The sequence below is a fragment of the Typopeltis vanoorti genome, chromosome 11 (genome assembly GCF_054136105.1).
Source record: "Typopeltis vanoorti isolate ZY-2024b chromosome 11, IOZ_Tvanoo_1.0, whole genome shotgun sequence".
Taxonomy (NCBI): domain Eukaryota; kingdom Metazoa; phylum Arthropoda; class Arachnida; order Uropygi; family Thelyphonidae; genus Typopeltis; species Typopeltis vanoorti.
Window position 1 is genome coordinate 118,060,559 of NC_143559.1, and position 25,417 is coordinate 118,085,975.

The following is a 25,417-nucleotide window of genomic DNA, read 5'->3' on the forward strand; positions in this document are numbered from 1 at the left end:
ACCTTGCAAATCCACTTCATAACATCTGTGGCCTCAACTCCAACCTTAATAGTGTCCACTACCATCTTCAGTCTACCAAATCCCACCTTTTTGGCAGAAACTTATATCTCACCTCCCAAACTGCACTCTTTAACTGCTTTCAACCCAAGAGTGGTGTCTGCACATACATCCACACAGACATACCTTTCCAGAGAGCACCCAACCTAGAATCACTTAACTTTGACTTTGACAAATGCCCTTCCCCCCAACCATTCCAGATGTCCAACATAATGCCTCTTATACTCTTCTGCCAGAAAGAGATCAGAAAAATACTGTCCAAATTAAACATTTTACTGTCCATAAAAAAAAAAGTCTCCTGGTCCTGATGACAATTCTCCAATTATCCTGAAGGTTTGTGCACCAGAACTAACTCCTATCCTATGTCGCCTATATAATCCTCTTACTCCCTTACTCCACTGGTATCTATTCCACACCCTGGAAATTGGCCTGTATTCAATCCATTCCCAAGAAGGGCAACAAATCACTGCCATCTAACTACCACACCAGTAACGCACTCAGGATTTAATCTTGGGGGTTGAGTAGACGATTTGAGAATGCACACTACGCATCTCATATGACCCATGACTGAGCATCTGAAATGATCATAATTCATAAGTATAGAAATAGAAGACATGACACAACAAATTAAAAAAATTAAGTTTAATTAGGAAAAGATTTTTGGAAAATTTTCTAGTGTTTTCCCCCCCCCCTTTGGGAGGGCAGGGCACCTTGGTTCCCCTCTGGGTGAACCACTGTACCACCCTATCTCACTCACCTCAATCCTGTCTAAGCGCCTCCGTAGCGCAATTGGAAGAACGACGGTACATTGCGCCCTTCGATTGGAATAGGCCTAAGTTCGATTCTCGTCGCGACGGGAGGAATCTTTATCTGGTCGATTTCAATCGATGGTGAGTTAGCCGATCTCATACGGAGGTAGCAGGGTTTTTTCTCCCGGAAACTCGGGTTTTTCATCCCGCATACATACAAATCGGCCCTTCAGAACACACGCAATTTACAGACAAAAATTACTAGTTGTGGTAGTGTTGGAGGTGGGCGGTAGATGGCGTTGATTCGTAGTAGAGGTAAGATGTAGAGACAGTTGAAGATGTCCTCCCGCGATGAGTCTTCGGACTCCTTGGAGGTATCAGGAATAATAATAATAATAATAATAATAAAGTAATGGAGACAACCATCAATTCCCAACTCCTACACTACCTTGAAGGCACTCATCTAATAAACTACCATGAGTATGGATTCTATTGCTGCCGATCAACAGGAGATCTGCTCATATATGTCACCCATCTCTGGACAAATGCCATGGAGAAGTTTGGTGAATCTCAAGTAGTTGCACTTGATATCTCCAAAGCTTTTGACCAGGTCTGGTATAAAGGCTTACTAAGCAAACTTCCATCATTTGATCTGCCTCAGGACTTCTGTAGTTGGATTACCAGCTTTCTGTTTGGATGCATACATTGGGCGATGGTGGAAGAAACATTCAACAAATGCCAGGGTTCCACAAGGTTCTGTTCTCTCACAAATCCTCTTCATTCTACAATATATATCAATGACCTACTTCAGTTGACCTCCAACTCAATACACAGTTTTGTAGGTGATAGCACATTGCACTCCTTCCTTTTATTTGATAAACCGTATTCTACACAACTCAACCCAACCTACAGAACATCAATCACCAGTGCCCTCAACTCTGATCTCCAAGCCATCTTCCAATGGGGCTCAGATAACCTCGTCAATTTCAATTCTAATAAAACCCAGTTCTGTCTTATTTCTCACAAAAATGAACCATTTTCTCCCAGTATTATTTTTGACAACACCCAAATTTCCAGACAAGATGAGATTTCTCTTCTTGGAATTACCCTCACATCCTGACATTTTTTCTAGTGAAATGGCAAGCACACTGCCATGTCACTAGTTCTGTAGCCTCTCATGGCATAAACACATCACAACCATTGCATCCTCAGCTTCTAAAAAAAACTAGGATTTCTCTTTCACTCAAAATGTTACTTCACCTCTGAACAGCTGTTAACCTCACACAAATCGCAAATCTGCCTAGCTATTGAATAATGCTCTCATATTTGGAGTGGGGAAACCTAAGAGCTCTCTCAAAATGCTTGACTCAATACATAGGAGAGCAATCAAACTTATTAATGATCCATCTCTTACCAACTCACTCCTCCCATATTCCCACAGACGTTTGGTTTCTGCAATATGTGCATTCCATAAATATTTCCATGGCAAATGTTCATCTAAAATAACATTAATAATTCCCCCACTTAGTACTAAGTCCAATGGAACACGTGCAGCTACTACTCAACATCCCTTCACAGTGTGCTATGAAACCCACAGAATAAATTTCTTTTCCTCCTCCTCCTCCTTCATCCCTGCTACTGCAGATTGTGAGACAGTCTGCCCTCTGATGTGTTTCTCAAGGAATACAATATAGTCTTTTAAATCAAATGTAAACAAGTTCCTCCTTTCCCAATCCACCCCACATATGGTACTAATGGACTATAGGTTGATCAACCAACCTCTCATGTATGGGCTCAACATAAAAAAAAAATAATAATAATAATAAATAAATAAAAATACTGTAAAAAAACAAATGTTGATTTTCATACAGTAAATGACACAGTTCCAGGACTGTATGGGGCGCAGGAAATCATATGATGAAAGAGCCTTTAACATGCTTTTCTTGTATTTATTCAATATTCTATAACAGGAGAAGAAATTTTAGTGATAGACATCAGTTCTTATTTGCTTTTTATTTATTTATTTATTTTTTATCAATCCTACCCAAATAGGTGGGTGAATTTAATATTTAAAAAAAATTAAACAACTAAAAATAAAATAAAGGACTGATATATGTAACTATAGGAGAAAAATATTTTCTCCTATTACAGAATATAAAATAAGTACATGAAAAGCATATTCTACATCCCTTTCATTATCTAGTCTCCTGCATCCCAACTTATATTGCATTTATGTTTTTTTTTGTTTTTTTTTCCAGGTGCAAACTTTGTTTGCTTACACTTGGATAAAGGATTAAACCAAGTATTTAATTGCTTGGTATCTTTAATTTATGTAAGCAAACAAACTCTGCATGTAAAATATCTCATGACCAGGCTACTTATATATATAGAAGCTAATGACTTCCAAACATCCAAAAAAATTGATGTGAAGTCATTAGCCTCTAGATACAAGGAGCTCAGTTGTGGAGATATTTCATGCACAAACACTTGGATAAAGGGTTAAACCAAGAATATAATCTAAGGGTACTACTCCTCACTTGTTTAAAAAACAAAACAAAACAAAAAAAAAAAAAAAAAAAAAAAAAAAAACGGATCAGAGCACAGTAATTCTGCTTTTGCCATAATGGACAGTATATATGGCAAGTCACAGACAAATCAGCCTTGAGGACATGCAATTTACAGACAAAAAATGCTAGTGGTGGTAGATAGTAAATGGTGTAGATGATGGTTGTAGCAGTTCACTGTATTTGGTGGATTAGGTTGTGGAGACGGAGAGTTAGAGAATAGGTGCCCTCCCTCGATGAATCTGTGAACTCCTTAGAGGTATCATGTAATAATAAAAAATGATAATAAATTAATATTTTGGTTGAATAATATGTGAATTTCAAATAAAAAAAGTTATATTTTATTTGAAAGGCTATATAAAGAAAGGTGTGAGGCTCATATTCATGGACTAAATCTTAACAAAAATGACTGTCTTAAGCTTTCTTAATTTTGAGAAGTCATCCTATATAATACTCCTCTTTCCTGTGTCTAAAGAATTATTATTTTATTATTATTATGAATTCTAATATTTTATATAATAGTTATAGATTAACTGCAGGAGGTATCCTCCTGCAGTTAATATCAAATATTACCATACAAGCTTAGATATCAACTGTTATTTTAATTTCTCTTTTCATATTATGCATTGACAATGGCTATGTAACTTAGTCAAAGATTCTTTAAATATTTTTCTTATGTAAATGTTATTATTCTCTAATTAATCTTATTATATTTTGTCCTTCTGCATAACAAATATTGAGGAACAAATTATTAATGAAATTCTATGCTATTATCATTACAACAAGGCATGAATGTAGAACCATAACAATTAAACCCAGCAGCTATTTAAGTTATTTAAAAAAATGTGATTACTGCTTCCGAAATTGCAAATAATTTTGCTATGTGAAACAGTAAATAAACTTTAAACATATTTATTTGTGGTAATTGTTACCTCTTACTTCCATCGGATTAGCTACTTTCCAAGCTGAAAAGAGGTTACACATTCCAGCAAAACAAAGCACTGCTGTGCATTAATCATCTTGCTACTATCATAGTGATAACTCACAATGCAATGGGGAAGGGATGGAGGAGAAATATCACTTACTATTACCAACCAACAAAGATCATTTAATGTAAACTTATACCAAAATAATAATAATGATAAAGACACTGTTCTGCATCGAAAATTTGCATCCCGTCTCCTTTAAACCTAACCTATAATATTTAACAAACCATTGCATTTCCCTCACATTAGATAGCTGTAATCCTTGAAAGATCATATTTTTGTTTTTAATTTGAGACTAAATTTTATATAAATAAAAAAATATGGTTCTTTCTTGAAAGGTTAGTGATGCCAAAGGATCGGATGCGCACCGAAACCATGGACTAGACATCAATTTATTTAGGAATTTTTGTTCCTACTTCATTGCATTTAGTTACGACCAGTGCAAAGGGTTAATTTTACGTAAAATCTTCTTAGCATGTGGATGCTAAAAATGGCTTCAAGCTGTTTCATTTTAACTGCCATTATTGTAGATAGAAAACACTCTGCGAGGTAAAATGCAGCCGAGCGCGCGCACACACGCACGGATGTGTGCGCACAGTACAAAACCTAAGCACTAAAGATCACCTATAATCCTCATAGTTATATTAATACACCGCCAAGCAGTTACAGGAATATCATTCGGTGCTTAAAAGGAGCAACGAAAAGTGAATAGTAATATCGGCCACTCCAAGATTTTCTTTTCTATCGACTAGAACTATCACTTTTTTTATTGCAATTTTGTTATAAATATACAGAAATGCGTGCATACCTTATTTAATATACCTCCCCTGTAACAAAAGTAAGTGAATTTTCATTCATACAGTTGTTTAAATAAATGTGTACATTTATTTAAACAACTGTATGAATGTTTAAATAAATGTGTACATTTTATCATATACATTAAAAATCAGTACGACTAATCGTTAAAAACAATATTATAATACCATCTGCATAACAATCCTGAGATACTTAAGAAAAAATAACATTCATCAGTAAGTGCTTAAGTTTCCTAATTTAAATGTATACACTAGAAATAACTATATTTAAAATAAGTATAAGTAGCTATTGCTGCTGTTATCAATACCACTTGAGTGGCTAGTTGCATCAATGTTATTCGTGTGTAAACAGTTAATAAAAAATATATGAAAATCAGCAAGCTGGTATGATTATGGACAATTTAAGAAGCTGATAACTTTCATTCTAATTTCGTGATGCATACTTTCTCGTACCAAAAATTTCCTTTAAACGTTTTTTTTTTTTTTTCCTCCCGTAGTAAGAACAAATTTCGCTCCATAGATGGCACTTCTTTCGCATTCAGCATTTCCCAAATTAAAGTAAGGCTTAGTAATAGTAGTGTAATCCAGTTTCTATACTTCTAGTAACGGTTTTCTTAGGTAAGGGGAATGTAGGTTTATTTACATGTAATACATGCATGCTCCTATATTGGAAAATTTTTAAAATTTATGGCTTTAGTTTGCTGTGGCAGTGTTGATTGTTGTATGAGATTCTGTATAAATCTTAAAAGATATAAAGTTTGGATTCATATTTAATTTTTATAATCTGAAATGAATTTTCGAATCGATATTGCATTAGATAATACCCTTCTGGTAGTAATATGTCGTGCGGCCTTTTAAAACATCAAGAAATAATACTATCCGCATTGCTGAGTCTCGCTAATTGTAAAGCATACTCTTCAGCCAACCTCGTGTTGTATCATTCCCTGAAGCCGGTCGTGAATAGATACAGTTAATGATGCGAACGCACGTTTAATAATAACTCTTTTGCAGATATAATCATCAATTTTACGATTAAAGTTATAGAATGCAGCTTGATTTAGCACGTTTTACAAATTATCGCTAATTAAATTGTTGAGATTGTGTTATTTTAGAATCGAGAAAATTCTAAGGACTTCTCTTTACACAAGCAGCGGAAGTGCATGTAGAAATTTAAAGATACTGAGAACTCATAGGATGAGCATGCTATATGTACCCTAAGCTTACGAAACTCGCTGTCCAGTATGCGGTGATTATTACTGCAAATCAACAGGAGTAAGGCTCATCCTGAAAGAAAGAAAAAAATTCAACAAGATGAAGTTTTGAAGATAAATATTATTTTAAAGATAACTAGTAATGTAGTTTGGCGAGAATGATGCTGTAAGTTTTCTACATAAAAGTAATATAGTTCTGAATATAGAATTATCTTTATATTTGGGTAATATAAGCTGTATCATAAAAATGTGTGTGTAGTCGAGAATAACTTTTTTTTTTTTTTTTTATTCTGATATATCTGGAGTTGTAGTTAAGGTATTGGAGAGGTTAGTGAGAGCTAGGATACAAAAGTGGGTTGATATCAATAACATTCTTTGTGTTTGTCAACATGAGTTTGTTAAAGGCAAGTTGTGCTTTACTAATTTGCTTATGTACTATAACAAGTTGATGAATGTATTGGACAAGAGGAGATGCATATTCAGTAGTATACTTAGATTTTGCAAAGGCATTTGATATACTTTCATACCACAAGTTGGTAAGTAAACTAGAGCAGATGGGATTGGACAATAGATTAGTGAATTGAATAGGCAGATGGCTTTCAGATAGGTATCAGCAAGTTGTGTGGGTGGGGGAGGGTGTCCCAAAAGAGGAAACCACTAGTGATGTGCCGCAGGAATATGTTTTGGGACCATTGTTATTTAATTTGTATATCAACGATATTGAGATGGGCTTAATCAATGATATACAACCTGGAGAGAGTGATTAGGAATCAAGCAGATGTTGTGACTTTACAGGAAGACTTGAATAGATTGAATGAGTAGGCAACAGTTAGGAACTCAGTGAACTGAGTTCCTAACTGTTGCAGAGTGTAAAGTTCTGAAATTTGGTAGACAACAGTGGGATGCAAAGTATTCACTTGGTGGGGAAATTTTGAAAGTTGAGTAGACAAGAGACATTAGAGTGGTGATGGACAAGGATCTGAAGTTCAGAGGTTACATTGCAAGTCATCACATCAGATTATGGCAATGTTGTGGAGGACCTTGACGTGCAGAAATAGAGCTGTTTCCATTGTATAAGGAATTGATCAGGTCCCCATATGGATTATTGTGCACAAATTTGGTCCCTTGATTTTCGTACTGATGAGGATATATTGGATTCATGTTGCACTTTAATAGAATAATTTACAGCACAAAGAGAAATAATTAAACAAAGGTATAAAGGTATAATCAATTTAATTATTTCGTCTCCGTCACAGAGATGTCATCATCAGGAATGCAGTGTTAAAATAGTAATAACACATTTGATATTGATATATTGGGATGGGTCCAGAGAAGACTGTCTAAGGTCATAACTGATCTTTGAAATGTGGGATGTGAAGACAGATTGAGGGAACACAGTTTGCAAAGTCTTGTGAATAGGAGGATATGATTGAGTTGTTTGAGTTTTAAAGGGGTGTTAGGGTTAATGTGACTCATAGAATGGGAGGAGACATCTGTGAGCTATATGAAGAGGATGTGAGCAAGAGCATAAAGAACAGGTTCTTTGCATGGAAAGGTGAGTGGACTGCATTGCCTGACATTGTAGTTAACACAGATACATTGAATGAGTATAAAGCATGGTTTGATGGGCTTTGTGTGTTTGTATCTCCTGTGATGAGTCTTTTGACTCCATGGGGGTCTGGTGCTAATAATAATAATTTGTAACCATTTTTTTAATAATGGTTACAAATAACTGCTGAAATCAGATGCTGAAAATACTATAACACAAATATCATTTTAAAAAATCATTCACAAGATTATATATCAATAATGTTGATTGTATTTTAACAGTATAGATGTGAACACAGATTAATAAGAAAATAACTGTTTATTGACTTATTGCTCATATTTGGCTGGTATTCTATCCAGCATCTTCAGAGCACACAAACAAAGTTTGTTACAGTAGTGAGACAACTGCAATCCAGTGTAACAGTGGGACTAGTACAAACACAAAGACTAAAGTTCTAATTAGGCACCATCTAAGTTGGGGGGAAAAAAACGAGAAAGCAGGTTTTAATTTGGTCTTAGGATGACTGTAATTGTAGCATGCTACAATTACTCATAATAGTCCCACTGTTACACCAGATTGCGGTTCTCTCGCTACTGTAACAAACTTTGTTTGGGTGCTCTGAAGATGCTGGATAGAATGCCAGCGAAATATTAGCAATTAAGTCAATAAATAGTTATTTTCTTATCAATCTGTTCACATCTATACCGTTAAAATCCAATTAACATGTGTGAACACACAAACCTTTCCACACTGTATATATGAATAAGGAAAAAAAAATAGTAGCAAACCTGCAAGTAGTTATTATAAATTTTCTCTGACGTATAGTTTGAAAATGTTGTTTCAACCATTTACAAAAAATCTTCATTCTGCTATTCCCTTTAAAGAATGGCAACCAGTGGAGAGTTTCTCCCCCCAACACACACATCCCTTTGGACGAACAGAACACATGGTAACTGTAAGACTCGCATGAATGTAGAAGTACTCAGGTTTCACAGAGCATTCCATTATATTTAATCACATAATACTGGAAAGAAGGGAGAAGACTACCAGTTTATTACTGTAATAATAAACTGACCTCATAGCCTTAGTTTCTTCAACCATAAATCCCATTCAACAAACCAGTTGGAAAATACATTCAGTAAACACAGAATCATACAGTAAACATTCATGGGTTTCTTATTGGAAGTGCACAACATACCTGAGTGTTGGGCTTTAATTAGACCCTCTTCCCACACATCCACCATTATACATCAAAATTCCATAAATTAAAGTCAAAAGGTGTCACACCTTATTACTAAAATACTCTGGATTAGAGATAGATGTTGAAAGTTTTTTCACTTGGTTATACTATAATAGACTGGAAGAAGTCTGTTTTCGTACCACTACATAAGAAAGGAGATATGAAAGCATGCAAGAAGTATAGAACTATTAGTTTAATATCTCATGCGAGTAAAATTTTATTGAAGATCATGCTAAATAGGATTGAGGCCAAAGTTGAGGCAGAGATGCCCAAGGAACGAGCAGGTTTTAGGAAAGGTAAGGGCACCAGAGATCAGATCCTTTGCCTTAGACAGATCATAGAAAAATATAAATAATTCAGACTCCCTCTGGTAATGTGTTTTTTAGACTACTCTAAAGCTTTTGACTGTGAGAAGTAATGACAAGAATGGATTTTCCTCAACACGCTATCAAGTTGATCACCAACTTGCACAGGGAGCAAGAAGCCACGGTAAGAACAGGTGTTGGATTGACTAATTGGCTTCAGGTTGGAAAAGGAGTTAGGCAAGGATGTTTTCTTTCTCCTCACTTGTTTAGTATATATGTGGAGGACATCATGCATGAAGCATTGGATAAGCTCAAGACGAGAATTAGGATAGGAAGTAGGTTCATCAGTAATCTGAGGTATGCTGATGATACATTACTCCTTTGTAATGACATTGAAGAACTAGGACAAATTCTTGACAAAGTTAACAAGATCAGTAATAACAGAGGACTTCAATCCTAGCAAGACAAAGATTATGGTTCTCAAAGGAAATACAAACAGGGAAGCTCTTGAGAAACAAGTGTACCTTAATGGAGAAAGAATTGAGGAAGCCAGCAAGTTTTGAGTACCTGGGATCTATTATTAATATGAAGAATTGCTTTTCAGATTGAGGATTTTGGATGCAGTTGTTTTTCCAACAGTGACTTATGGATTTCAGACTTGGAACCTAAAGAAGTCAGATAAGAAATGGATATCTGCTAAGATATGGTGTTACAGAAGGCTGTTGAGGATATCATATACTTGAAAGGCATACAAATGAGTGAATGCTAGAAAAGATCAGTAGAACTTTAAGGATATTGACAGAAGAAAGTTAAAATATTTTGGACATATTGAAAGGATGGAAGGGGAACTTCTCAGAACAGTAATAGAAGGTAAAGTTCTTGGAAAAACAGGAAGGTTTAGACCATCAATGAGATGGATGGATGATGCGTGTGTGGAGTGACTGATCTTCAGAGAGTTGAGGCCTCCAGAAGAGCAAATAACAGGACTACGTGGTGGGTCTTGGTGAGATACTATAAATTAAAGATGCCAAGCAATTATATTCTTGGTTTCATCCTTTATCCAAGTGCAAGCAAACAAAGTTTGCACGTGAAGTAACTTCATGACTGGGCTACTTATATATAGAAGTTAATGACTTCACATCATTTGCCCTTTATGACTACTTGTATGTGGAAATATGATTTGTGCATTACTCTGGCCTTGGTATCACGTCTGGCTCCTACTGATGTGACCTCAGTAAAGGTCGAAACCCATCTAGGTAGTGCCTCTTCCCATAATGCATAGCATTATACATGTCTGTAAGGATATGTGCATTGCATTATGGGATACTAAGGCAATTGATGTTCATTAGCCTCTATATATACAAGTAGCCTAGTCGTGAAGTTACTTCAAATGCAAATTTTATTTGTTTACTCTGGGATAAAGGAAAACCAAGAATATAATTTCTTGGCATCTTTAATTTATAGTATAACCAATAAAGAAACTTTCAATAAAGAAAAGTTTTAAAATCCATAAGAAAGAGCATGCCAGTGACATGGAACATATAAAGAAAAATAGTTTCACTGCACACATTTTCTTAGAACATGAACATCATGATATAGATTGGCCATCCACTTTGGGTGCCATGCTAAGAAACACAGCTTTTTTTGCTAGATGTTTAAGTAGTCTCCTAAAATGATTTATTTACATGACACCTTGAACAGACACCAAGTCATCTTCATGACATCTGAAAATCTTATTTGTTTGTGACACACAAAGCTGTTATGCAAATAACTACCTACAGACTTTGCACAACAATATGCAGACTGCACATAATGTATGTAATGATACATAGGTTGAGCTGTTATATTATCATTTGTTTTCATTTAAAAAAAGACTGGTCATTAAGTGTATGAATCTTTTTGGTGTGTTCTCTACTACCTTTCCTGACAATACTGTCAGCTAATTAGATAGCAAAACATAAGCCTTAACCCATGTTATTTTTGTGGTTGCATTAGCCTGACTTTTCTGAATCAACTTTTTTTCTTAAACCAAAATCATTAGCTTTTTTGTAAACCAATCAAACCAACCTGCACTTGTGCATGAACTTTACTATGGAAAAAGAAAAGGATGGACAATTAACCTTCCTGGACATGCTCTTTTCTCATACCCCTGGGCATCCACAAGAAATTTTGGGGGGGGGGGGGGGGGCAAAGCTTGGAGACAAATAATTACATCAATAAATTTTTATTTAATTATTTAATTTTTGGGGTTTTTTTTCAAAGGTAGATCTGAGGGAGGCAATTGCCCCTCCCCCTCTGCGGATGCCCAAGCCCATACCCCTTCTGGAACATTTGTTACTTCTATTTACTGTAAACCAACTTTCACAGGCCACTATGTACAGCAAAATTCAGCACATCATTCGTCTCAAAAGATAAGCATTTTCAAATCTTTGCTCAACAGAGTACATGTTATCTGCTCCAATTCCCAAGTTATTCAACAAGAATTGAACACCACTCAGTGTTCAATTGAAAGATGAAACCAAACTACAGAATGGTTCCATCTGAAGGAAGTTTAAATGCATCTTAGACTCTTACAAGCTCATCACCAAAACCCTTGAATCTGTATGCCAAGTCCCTATACTGCAGGCATCTCTGAGTCAATTGCTGAGATCCTGAAAAGATATAATATAGTTCTTACTTTTTTCCCTATCAACAAAATCTCCTCTTGGTTTATCATCCACAAAAGATAAATACCCCCCCCCTCTTTCTTTCTTTCTCTCCCTGGTGTTTACCAAGTTTAATGTAAGTGCCTCTGCATGTACTTTGGACAAACAGGACATTCTGTTGAAAAAGAACAAGAAGGAGAGGTGATATGATTGAGACTTTTAAACTGTTGAGAGGTAGTTACAGGGTTGACACTGGGGAGTTCTTTCACTTAGTTGAACAGTTGGAAGGAGTGATGACAAGAGGCCATCCCTGGAAGTTATGAAAGGAAACTGTGAGCAAGAGGGTAAAGAGTGGTTTCTTTGCATGGAGGGTGGTTGAACCGTGGAATGCATTGCCTGATGGAGTGGTGGGAGCGAGAACGGTCAATGAGTTTAAAGAGTGGTATGATAGACTTTGTGTTTCTTAGGGGGACCTCCCCTCGATGAGTCTTGACAGACTTTGTTCTTAGGAAGGACCTCCCACGATGAGTCTTTTGACTCCATGGAGGCCTGAATAATAATAATAATAATAAATATTAACAACAATAAACCTAAAAATCTGGTTTTGCTCAGCATGGAGTGAACACTGGCCACAATATCCTATGGTCCAATACTTGCCTTTTAGATCGGTTTAGGTTTGAACAGTTATTTAAAGAGAGTGCTGAGGCACTTCTACAGCATCCTAATTTAAATCAGAACAAATGTTTCTTTATTGCCAAGATTTGGGAGAGTCTCATCCTCATAAATGGCAAGCAATAATGCCCGTCTCCATTTTAATTATTTTTTAAATTTCAAATCACTTAATTTTAAATTTGGGCCTTAATTGTTATCTTGTTTTTTTGTAACCACTTGCTAGGTAGCATCCAGCATGTGACTCAGCTCTGTAAATAAGATTAACATTCTTTGATGTAACTTCACCTTGTGATTATGCTAATGTACTGATGATGACCAATTAGTTTCTGGTTGAAATATTTGCTGTAATAAAATTACTATATTTTTGTGAATAAATATGTATATTAAACTGGATCAACTTCATTTTTATCCAGCCCCTAGAGCAGTGCTTCCCAAACTTATGTAAAGGCCCCTTTGGAAAAATTAAAATATTTCACGGTCAGAAAAAAATCGTAATACAGACATATATTATTATAATACTTATTGTATTTATATTCAATATAAAAATACACACAGCAAATATTGCTAAAATCAATTGCAAATATTACATTTTTAGCATCTTACATACATATTTGACATGGCACATTATCTTATATTTTTATATAGATAGATAGATATTATTTATCTTATTACTCTTAAAACATTTTAAATTTGTTTTCATTATTTCACGGCCCCTAAACAAAACTTTTAAAGGCCCCCAAGGGAGCCACAGCCCACAGTTTGGGAGCACTGCCCTAGAGGGTACCTTGGTAGGACACTAGTTCCTTTTCCATTACAATTTGAACTGTTTCTGTAATTATCTAATTGCTGCATTTACCAGATTTGTAATTTGTGCTCTTAAGATGCTGGCTGAAAGTCCGGTGAAATCATAGCGAGTTTTGAAATAAAAATATTTGTCAACAAGAATCTGATTTCACATCTGCTTCTAGTACCCAGGTCTTGCCGACCAAAGGGCTTCATCTATACCGACTGAGCGGAGGCTCTAGTAGAATGTGAGATTACTAATACTAACCACAGATCCTTTGGAATGATGCCAAAATTACTACGTATTTATTGTCATAAATGCGTCTCTTTAAAGAAAGTTCAGAAGTACTTCAGCACCACCCAAATCTTAACTTTAATGATGGACTGACATTCTATGGCAGAAATCTTGGAAATTATTATTAACTATATTATTTAATTAACATTATCAATTTCCTGTTGTGTACCCTCAAGGGTTGTTCAAGCTACTCTGATACCACTACAGGACTGTTTACTTTATTAATAATTTCCTGTTATCAATTTTCCTCCAAATTAGTTTATTACTTGTCAGCACTCCAGTATTGTCATATCTCACATTTTGTTCTTCTAAGACGCTTCTGAGTGAATCATGCCAACTAGACTTTGGTCTTTCTCTGGGTTTTTTCCCTGCCACTTCACATCGGACACCTGTTTTGCTTACCTTTCCTCTCCCATTCTATTTAAAGCCTATCGACTAATCGCTATCACTTCGATCCTCTCCAGAATAATGGAGGAAGTTATCAACTTCATTACTTAGAAGCTCATCAGTTAATCAGTGAACAGTATGGATTCTGCCAATCCAGATCCACAGCTGATGTATTAGCCTACATCAATCACCACTGTACACATGCCATGGAAAGGTTGGAGAAACGTGCTGTCGCCCTTGACATTGCCAAGGCTTTCAATCAAAGCCTGCTTTGCAAACTGCCTTCCTTCAGCCTACTCTCTGTAACTGGATAGCCATCTCTCTCTCTCTCTCTAATCATTCACTGCATGTAATGGTGAACAGCCACCTTTCTTCAAGCTTTGTCAGTAATGCAAGAGTGCCTCAGGGCTCCATTCTCTCATAAATGACCTACTCTCAATCACTACAAATCCTATCTCTAGCTTTGCTCACAATAGTGCTCTATTCATCCTACTCCTTAGACAAACTATGTAGTTCCCAGACATCCCTTACATCAAGATCATCTGCAACCAATGCCTTAAATGCTGATGTCGGTACCATTTTTCAGCAGGGAAAGATAGCCTAGTTATCTTCCTGCCTTTTCTCTTGCAGAAGGGATCTCAGCTCACATTCTCTCATCCTCAGTAATACACACATCACCAGATAGGATGAACTGTCTCTTGTGTTATGCTTTAATGGAATAATAACAGCACAGAGAAATAATTAAACAGATTTAATAATTTCAATATTTCATCTGTTCAGGCCTCTGAGTCATAGAGACATCTTCAGGAATACAATATTAAAATTGCAATAACACACATCAGAAACAATACATGCAAGAAATGAGATTGTAATAATTTTCTATAGATAGACTAAAGTCCTATGAGGGGTGCCCTCTGTGAGTGCTATTGGCCAGCTGTAGTCTTAATAAATATGGTTATGTTAAACTTCCCGAAATTTGGAGAACTTTATTCTTAGGTCTTCTGCCCAGCATCTAAGGCAAGTCAACAGCACCCATAGAGGGTGCCCCTCATAGGACTTTAGTCTTAATTTATTGCAATCTCATTTCTTGCACTTATTGTTTATTGTATGTTATTATAACTTTAACGTTGTATTCCTGAAGACGTCTCTGTGACTGAGATGAAATATTGAAATCATTAAACCTATTGTTTAATTGCCTCTCTGCTGTTACTATTCCATTAAAGCTTAACGTGAATTTTAACCAGCACCCAAGTCTAAATACTCTTTGGACTGACATTTATCTCCAACCTCTGCACCTCTTGGCACAAACACATCACATCAAGAAGCTGTTTCACACCAACCCAGCTACTAACCCTATATAAATCCCAAATCCATCCATCCTGAGAAAACTTTACACAATTGGGGGGGGGGGGGTACACCTAAAACCTCCTTAAAAATTCTTGATGCTATCCAGAGGAGAGCAATTTAACTCATGGATGACCCTTCCCCCTTACAGACTCACTTCAACCTCTATCTCACAGATTCGATGTTTCAGCTCTGTGTTTCTTCTATAGGTACTTTCATGGTCACTGCTCCTGTGAATTGGTAAACATCATTCCACTTGCTGTTAGGCCAGTAAAATAGCAGCAGCAGCAGCCAAACATCCCTTTACAGCACGACTGCAAACTCATTATTTCTGCTTCTTCACGTTCTCATTTATTTCATCTACCTCTATCCACTGGAACAGCCTTCCCCACAAAGTGTTTCTAAACAACTTCAACCTACAGCCTTTTAAGAAGAATGACAATAGGTTTCTTCTTTCTCAACCCTTATCTGCACCTCACATAAGGCAGTGATGTGCTATAGATTTTCGTACCTTGTGTGTGTGTGTGAGGAATCAATATTTAAAAGTGACTATACCACATTCTTGAATGCAAACAATGTCAAGTTCCTTCCTGATGTCTTCATTTTTAATGCGATTCTACCATTGATGCCATCTGTCCAGGCGTCTAATTTTTCTCAGAACTCTCATATCTGTTTTCTCAAATCTTGGATCATAGCATCTTATTTCTAACCCAGTTGTCAGATTCTAACTGAAAACTGGTTTGAACTATATACTGCTAATTAGTGTTTTGGTTAATTCTTCTCTTATTCCATATAAATTTATTCAACTGACTCCCCACCATGCTAGCTTTGCTTATCCTGCTTGAAAATGGAAACAAGAAAGTTTTTCTGTTTCCATATTTAATTTGCTCTTTTCACTGAAAACTATGCATAAATAGCTGAAATATTTTACTTGTTCTATAGGCTCTTCATTCAAAATGCAGCTGAAGTTTTCTAATAAGAGGAATAAGAGTGGATATAATTTGCATTCTTGTCGTACACCTAATTTTGCATTAAACCATCTTCCTGTATTTCCTTCAATTCTGACTTACAACTTAAATATAGACTATGTACTGCCCTGTATAATGTTCCATTTACTCAATATAACTGAAGTGTTTTGAAAAGCTTTTCTCTGGGAACCTTGTCATACACCTTTTCCAGATCTACAAAACTGAAGTACAGAGATCCTTGTCATATTCCTATGACTTCTAGCAAAGTGAAAATCTGATCCTGACCTGTATTTAGCCTCAATCCAGCTTGTTATCCTTCCACTTTCTCTTCCACAATTTTCCTCATTCACTTTTCAAGTATGCTTGCATATTTCAAATTTTTAACAGCTTTTTTCTACCTCAAGTATTGATATGTACTCTTGTTTGCATTTTTCTTGAAAATTTTCTATTACAGTTCTGTCATTGCTTGTTTCATTTAAGTCTTTCAAACTGATTACTCCAGACATCTAGGACATCATTATCTTCAGTTTTTATGTCACCTTTATCATCTTTGATTCCTTTTATAGTACTATTTCATCTATTTCTAAGTTTTTCAGTAGCCTCCAGAACATTTTGCCATTTTCCTGATATTACTTCTATATTCTTACCAAAGTCTTCCCATGACTTTTATTTAGCTATTTTCATACATAGCTTCACTCTTATAATTTTCTCTGTATTCTTTTAGGACATCTGCTAACTTATTTGCTTGGAACTTTCAATATGCTATGTTCTTTCCAAGAACTGCTTCTTTAACTTCTTGTGTCCGCCATAGCATTCTTATGTTTCTATCCTTGCAGACAACTTCATCCATGCCTCCCCAGCCAGATCAATCAAATTAATTTAATAATGAAAGTTTTGAATCAAAACTCCAAATAATTGTTTAATTATATAAATTTTTATTACATGTACACATTCACTTCATTTTTTTAATCACAACATGCATGTACACATTGGTCACACACACACACTTTAATTGATCCTAATAGCCAGTTTTTTTTTTTTTTTTTTTTTTTTTTTTTTTTTTTTTTATTACCTGGCTGTCTTGCAGCTGCATATAAGGAACAATTCTGTAATCTATATACCTTCATTGTTGTTTAATTTTTTGATTTTCAACTGTATTACACTGACAATGATCCATGGTATATGAATCGAAATATCTGTAGTTAACCTATCTTAAATATTTTTCAACTGTATCATATGTGTTACTTATACAGAATGAATAACACACACAGTTATTGCTTAGTAAACATATTTATGAAATGTCTCCTTATGTGGTAATGAATTTCATTGTACAATGTGTGATTTGGAGGCATGAAGAAGTGGCTTTAAAAAGTATCGTGTTAATAGACTTGAGCAGGGAAATGGGATTATCTAACCTTAACCTATCTATGAAACTAAATGTATAATGTAAAATAAGTTTACAGCATTTCATGGGTGGAATTTATGTACAAAGAAAAATGATAGATCTGGGTTAAACAAAGCTGCTCGTGGAAGGGCAGAAGTGGTTTAAAAGCACAGGTAGTTCTTGCTTTACAAGTTCTTTTTTTCACATATCAGGTATCAAAAAAATCAAAAATGTAATTAAATTGCTAAACATTCATAAATTGAAATTTGAAACCATGCACATAGCTGTACAATATTGTGTCACATAACATAAAACAGTTAATACTGACATTTACTATAAAGAGTGGTTGTATTTGGTATGCCAAAACAAATTAATACTATGGAGAATGATATTAAAATAAAAAGAAAAAATGAAGAGGAATAATATTGGAAACAAAATGAGATAATAAACAAACATGCAGCTGGAAAGGACTATTAAAGATCTTTGTGCAGAATTTTACCTAATCACTTCAGTGATGTGTACTATTGTACATATTTAAACTATTTTTACTTTATTTATTTAAACTATTAAGAAATATTATATTATAATATTTCTTAATAGTTTAATAGTTTATTTCTTAATAATATTTCTTAATATAGTTAGTAGTATAAAATATTATACTACTAACTAGGGGGCTCTGCCCCATGGTGCCTATGCCCCCCGTGTGCTGGACTGGTAAGTCAGTTCTTCTTGAATTCTGATGACTCGAATTTCGAAGACTCGAAGGGGTGTTTCTCTTCCATCCCCAGGTTCCTCCTTGAGTTTCAAAACGTTTCAAATAACTTTGAAAAAACGTTACACAAAAAGGCTTATCATTTTATATATATAGGGTAGATAAAAGATATGTGTACTATAAATTTCCTAACCATGGACAGATACGAGAAACTGCATTATAATAGCCTTGCTAATCTGTAATCATAACTTAAATTTTTATCTTAGTTCATGATTCTTATATTGTTTTCACAATAATCTAAAACTTCTTTTATATAGCACACTATGTCTGATGATGAGAAACCTAAAACGAAGTATGATAAAGATGCAGGTGATGCAACGAAAGCTTTACCAATGGGGCCACAACATGGCATCAGATATCCACTTCAGGTTCTGTACTGCGGAGGTATTTATAATGCATATAAATGTTGCAGTTCAAATGGAATAATAAGATGCAATTTCTGTGTTTTATTGAACATGAATTGGTCCCTATGCATTGTTGTTTAATTGTAAAAGCAAAATTTTAGTTTCTTTGATTATATTGCTGATTCACATTGTCACTATTAGAATTCATTTATCATAAATAATTATCTGTACAAAATATTTTAAGAAAATAATAATAATAGCTAAATTTTTGCATTACTTATAGGATTGCATTAAGTATAAATTGTTTAACACAAATATTGGACAGATATTTATTGTGCTTCACTTCCGTGATGTGTACTATTGTACACATTTAAACTATTGTTACTTTAACTATTTAAATGTTACTTTATTTATTTAAACTATTAACAGCAAACAGTTCATGGAACTTGCATGGGAAACTGTAGACTCCAGTTGCTGTGAGTTTTACAGAAAAACCTTATTCTGTAATAGAGCTGAAGGATTACATAAACTTTAATTTACAAGATAGGGAGGGAGGGAGAAAAGTATATAGAATGAATAAACTTAAATTTTAATTATGCCCTATGTCCAGGGTGTCCAACCTTTTACGTTCCGTACACCAATTTTTTCAGATGCGCCATACAACTCTTGTACCCTTAAAAACTCTCAGTAAAAATAATGTTGATATAGACATGATATATTGATTTAATATAAAAACATGATTCTCTCTCCTTAACTCAGATCCATTCATTAACTTCAGTTATACTGCTATTCAGTCTGATGTTGTGTTTCATAGTGTCTATTAAGATCATGTATTTTATTATGTGTGAAAGCGTTTTCACAAACAATGCATAATTTCCACCTCTTTCCACCCCTTGGGATAGTCCCGAGGGGATGGAAAGAGGGGAAAATAGTCCACTGCATAAAGGAGGTTCCAAGACTGCTGTTGTAAATTACCGACTGATTAGCATATCAGGAATCGTTGTCAAGGTCATGGAAAAACTAGTCGAGAAGACTACAGGATTGGATAGATGAAAATGGGATACTGTATGGGGGACAACATGGTTTTGTGAAGGTAGATCATGCCTCAGTAATTTGCTCATGTTTTATAACACAGTAACGACTGAACTGGATAAGGGTAATGGGTTTTCAGTGATTCTACTGGACCTTGCCAAGGCCTTTGATAGGATACCACATGGAACTCTAATCAGTAAACTGGAGCAGATGGGAATGGATATAGGGTTTGTGGTTAACAGGGGTGTAGACAGATAGGAGGGTGGTTGATGGAGAGATACCAGACAGTGGTTTATTCAGGAGTGGAGTCCAAAAGATGGCTTGTGACTAGTGGTGTGACGCAGGGTTCTGTTCTTGGACCACTACTTTTCAATTTGTTCATTAACGATATAGGAAAGGATCTGAGAGGAAGTGTTCACTTGTTTGCTGATGATTCAAAGTTGGGTAGAGCAATTGTGAGTGCACAGGATGTCAAAATTTTGCAGGATGATTTGGATAGTTTGGAGGACTGGGCTAGAGAAAATGGATGTCAATTTAATGTGGCAAAGTGTAAGGTTATGCATTTTGGGGTGAAAAGAATAGCAGCAGTATATCACATTGGTGGAACCGTACTCCAGGAGATTGATGAGGCCAGGGATTTGTGAGTGTTGGTGGATAGGGAATTGAAGTTTAGGGGGCACATTGCAAAAGTGACTAAATCAGCTCATCAAATCACTTGGTTACTGAAAAATACTTTAACGAGTAGAGACAAACAAGTTATTGTTCCTCTATATCGAGCCCTTATAATACCCCCATCTGGACTACTGTGTCCAGATATGGGACTCCAGGGTTTCTTCTTGATGGGGAGGAGGTGGAGAGGATCCAGAGACGAGTGACCAAGATGGTGGCAGGTCTGTGGAATGAACCTTATGAGAACAGATTGAAGATTTGTGGGTTGCAAAAATTGGTTGATAGGTGGTAAAGGGGTGATATGATTGAGACATTCAAATTACTGAAGGGTTTCTAAAAGATTAATCCAGAAGATATTTTTGAGAATAGGGCTGGTGGTGGGAGGACTAGGAGCCATACATGGAAACTGGGCAAAAATGTGGTTAACAGGGGTGTTAGAGCTAGGTTCTTTACTTGGAGAGTGGTAAATGAGTGGAATAAGCTGCCAGATTCTGTTGTGGGTACTATGACCGTGAATGAGTTTAAGGCAAGGTATGATAGATACTGTGTAAAAGACGAATAGTTGTTCTTGACATGATGTTAGGGCCTCCCCCGATGAGTCTGTTGACTCCTTGGAGTTGCCCGTAATAATAATAATGCATAACGGTTTTCCTGACGAATTCGCTATAAATAAGAACTCATTTTCCCACTGTTCATTGAATTCATGCTTGCTATCACCTGTGTTTCTTTTGCTCTCTGATGGGTGACGGAATGTAAAAACAATTCTTAATTTTCGAAAAAGTACAAAACTGCAAATGACCAGAAAGGATGAACAAAGCACACGAGTATCAATTGCTAACCGACTGACAGAAATCTAGCACTTGGCACCTCAGATCAAACAAGTGAATGTGCAGAAGATGTGCACAAAAAAATAAAATCCCTAAAAATAATTACTGAGTTTGTTTTTTTTTTTTACAAATCGGTTTGTGGTTAATATTTTTTGCATAAATAGGCTTATTTTTTTATTATCATTGGGGTCCAGTGCATCATAGGTTGGCCATTCCTGCCCTGTCTTCAGCTGATGAACCTTGTTCAGGCCATTTTTTAAACCATTTTGTGTGGTCATCTTTTTCAACAACCAGGATCAGTTCACTGCCAAACGAAGGTCTCTCTCAAATTTTCTTCATTCCAGTAATCCTAACAATTTATCTTGCCATCTCTTCTTTGTGTTTCCCCTTTGATCACTTCCATCCATTGGTCTCTGTTCCATTAATAATTTAGACTGTCTTATATTATATCTTGCAATGTGTGCAACCCATCTCCATTTTGAATGCATGGCATATTTGATAATGTTCTGTACACCTGTTCTTGAACCCATCAGATGGGAAAATATCATGTCTATACATCACACCCAGCATATTCTTTTCTGTTCTTCTCTAGGTAACTTTCAATTTGCAAACCATGTCTTTAGTTGATCTGGTTTCATTTCCATGTGTAATTACATGTAAGACACATTAATTGAAAGCTTTTCTCTTCAAACTAATGGGAATATCACTTATGAAGATATCTTTCATCCTCCTAAAAAGCCATCCAACCTAGTTGCATCCTTTATATTTCTTCTGTTTGTCTTTGATTTTTATGATTTGTTCCAGATAAGCTTGAGTATGCACTCTGCACTTCATCTTCCAGTGTGTGTTAAATTTTCATCATGACTTTTGTTTTGTTTAAATTTATCTTCACCCAGTTTTACTAGACATGTGATTTAATTCCCTTAATTTTATATTTAGATCTTCTGCCAAGAGAATTATGTCATGAACAAAACTCAGATGAATCAGAATATTTCTAGTAATTTAACTCCATTCTTCCAATTCAGTTCATGAAACACTTCATCTAAAGCAGATCTACATAGTTTTGGAAATATAACTCCATATTATATTTCCCTATTTATGGGATAATATTCACTTTTTTTTTCTTAATAACAGAGCTGCATAACTGTGTGTGTATCATGTTTTAACAATGAATTCTAGGATAGATGGATAGATAAGAAAATTTGAAACATTTGTTTATAAAACTAGACTATTGAATGACACAAATATACAATGGCTATATGAACAAAGAATTAACCAATATTTAGATAAAATAAAACAAAATGAAGAAATAGAATGGCTTAATTCGTGTTAGAGGTTTAATGGAATATTAACAGCACTGAGAAAGGATTAAAACTAATTTTAATACTTCCAATATTTCATCTCCGTCACAGAGACATCTTCGGGGATTAGAAAAACTTCTTGTAACAACACACACACAAATACAATTCTTCTTCTTCTTCTGCAGCTTCTCCCACTTAAGTGGGGTCACTGTTGATAATGAGTCTCCTCCACACCTTCCTGTCTTGGGCTGTCACCACATCCAAGTTCTTCATCCTTAAATCCTCTTCTTTGGCCGCCCACGCTTCCGCCTTCCTTGCACATCCATCTGTATGACCCTTCTTCCCACATATTCGTCCTCCCTCCTCATCACATGACCAAACCATCTCAACCTTGCCTCCTGTATTTTCGCTCCTAAGTTCGTAACTTTCACTGTTCCCCTGACATAGTCATTTCTCAGACGATCCTTTCTGGTCACACCGCACATCCACCTAAGCATTCTCATCTCTGCTACTTCCATCCTGTTGATGTTATTTTTCCTCAGGGCCACAGTTTCTATTGCATATGTCATAGCTGGCCTCACTACTGTCCTATAGATTTTGCCTTTCAGATTGATCGGCACCCTCTTATCGCATAACACTCCAGCCATCTCCTGTCTTACTTCTGCTCAGTCTCGTACTCCTCTCTTCCAGTACTTTTCTCCATCTTTCCAGTTTAGTTCCCGCTTCTTCTCTTGAATCTGCACATAGCAAGATGTCATCTGCTTACAACATTGTCCAAGGCGCATCTTCTCTCACCTCCTCTGTTACCACCTCCATCACAATATTAAACAGAAACGGACTTAATGCTGACCCTTGATGCAAGCCAACTGTTACTTGAAAACTTTCTGTCTGTCCCAGGGTCCGAACACTTGTCTTCACATTTCTGTACATTTCCCGCACCAACCTGACATATTTCTCCGGAACCTTCTTCTCGCTCAGACACCTCCAGACTTCTTGCCTTGGCACTCTATTGTATGCTTTCTCCAGATCAATAAATGCCAGATGTAGCTCCTTTTGTTTCTCTCGATACTTTTCCATCATCTGCTGTAACCCAAAGATAGCATCTGTTGTTGATCTATCAGACCTGAAGCCAAATAGTTACTTTGCGATCTCTACCTCCTTCCTCAATCTACCATCAAGAACCCTTTCTAGGATTTTCATTGTATGGGACATCAACTTTATTCCTCTGTAATTTTTACAGTCTTGTGCATCCCCTTTACCCTTGTAGATGGGGACAAGAGTACTCTCCCTCCATTCCTCGGGTATATTTTCCTGTTGGCAAACATTCATGAACAGGTCCCACAGCAGGTCAATTCCCTCTTCCCCCAGTGCCTTCCATGCCTCCACTGGAATTCTGTCGGGCCTACTGATTTTCCATTCTTCATCCTCTTCATGACCTCCGTCACTTCCACTTACTGATGTTCTGCACCATCCCCTCAGAAGACTGCCCATCTTCTCTGTGAGTCCTTGCATTTTCCTCATTCAAAAGTCCCTCAAAGTATATTTTCCATCTGTTTCTTATGTTCACATTCCTCCATAATACTCTTCCTTCAGAGTCTTTGATCTGCCTCACATGTAAGATGTCTTTATTTCTACATTTCGCTAGTTGATAAATTCTTCTCTGTCCTTCCTTTGTTTCTAATTGATCATACAGATCTTGATATGCCATGGCCTTCGCCTGTGCCACAACTCTCTTGGGTTCTTGCTTTCTCTCTCTGTACACCTCTCTGTCCTCTTCCACTCTTGACTCATCCCACTTCTGCTTTGCCTTCCTCTTAGCTGTCACTGCCACTTGTACATTATTATTTCACCACCAACCCTCCTTCTGCTCTCTAATCTTTCCAGATGTCTCACCAAGCACCTTGATTGCACAGCTCAGGATTACTTTTGAATTATGTTTCCACCAATCTTGTACACTTTCCAGTCCATCCGAAATCCTCTCTAACACCCTCTCCCTAAAACGATTCCTCACACTCTCCTCTTTTAAGCGAAACCACTTAATTGTCTTCATCCCATGGCATCCAGAGGTTCTTATATTCAATCTTATTTTAAAGTCTGTGCACAGCAGTCAGTGTTGCTGTGCTACTTGATCTGTTGGAATTACTTTACAATTTGTCACAACCTTAAGATGTTTTCTTAAGGTTGTGACAAACACACACAAATACAATACAAAGTGAAATTAATGTCCTGTCTTGGTGGTGTGCCCTCTATGGGCATTTGCAGGTGGCCTGTGATGTAAAGAGTGATCTCTGATTAAAATTAGTTTTAATCTTTTCTCAGTGCTGTTAATATTCCATTAAACCTCTAACATGAATTCTTTACAGCACTTAAGCCTTCAGAGATCCCTCTTTACATCCCAGGTCACCTACAAATGCCCATAGAGGGTGCTCCACCTAGATAGGACTTTAATTTCACTTTGTATTGTATTTGTGTGTGTGTTGTTACAAAAAGTTTTTGTAATCCCCGAAGATCTCTCTGC

The 25,417-nt window shown here is 36.0% G+C and overlaps 2 protein-coding genes and 1 long non-coding RNA gene across 6 annotated transcripts in view; 1 reads left to right on the plus strand and 2 right to left on the minus strand.

Moving 5' to 3' along the window:
- LOC150101984 (uncharacterized) overlaps positions 1 to 4,928 on the minus strand; it is a 197,992-nt gene extending 193,064 nt beyond the window's left edge. The window contains exon 1 of the mRNA XM_090399947.1: positions 4,601 to 4,928. Coding sequence (XP_090256073.1) covers positions 4,601 to 4,630 — 30 coding nt within the window. The 5' untranslated portion in view covers positions 4,631 to 4,928. The remainder of the gene's footprint in view (positions 1 to 4,600) is intronic.
- Positions 4,929 to 5,054: 126 nt separating this feature from the next.
- Positions 5,055 to 25,417, plus strand: part of DENR (density-regulated protein) — a 102,896-nt gene continuing 82,533 nt past the window's right edge. The window contains exons 1-2 of one of the 4 annotated variants that reach the window (XM_090400049.1): positions 5,055 to 5,194; positions 18,984 to 19,110. In XM_090400049.1, the coding sequence (XP_090256175.1) occupies positions 18,990 to 19,110 (121 nt within the window). In that variant the 5' untranslated portion in view covers positions 5,055 to 5,194; positions 18,984 to 18,989. Of the gene's footprint in view, positions 5,195 to 5,284; positions 5,388 to 5,712; positions 5,790 to 6,313; positions 6,549 to 18,983; positions 19,111 to 25,417 lie in introns of those variants that run through there. The other 3 variants (XM_090400051.1, XM_090400048.1, XM_090400050.1) reach the window with 3 other exon arrangements.
- The window catches only part of LOC150101988 (uncharacterized), a 144,610-nt gene continuing 125,617 nt past the window's right edge, over positions 6,425 to 25,417 (minus strand). The window contains exon 4 of the long non-coding RNA XR_016549009.1: positions 6,425 to 6,455. This is a non-coding gene — a long non-coding RNA (uncharacterized LOC150101988). The remainder of the gene's footprint in view (positions 6,456 to 25,417) is intronic.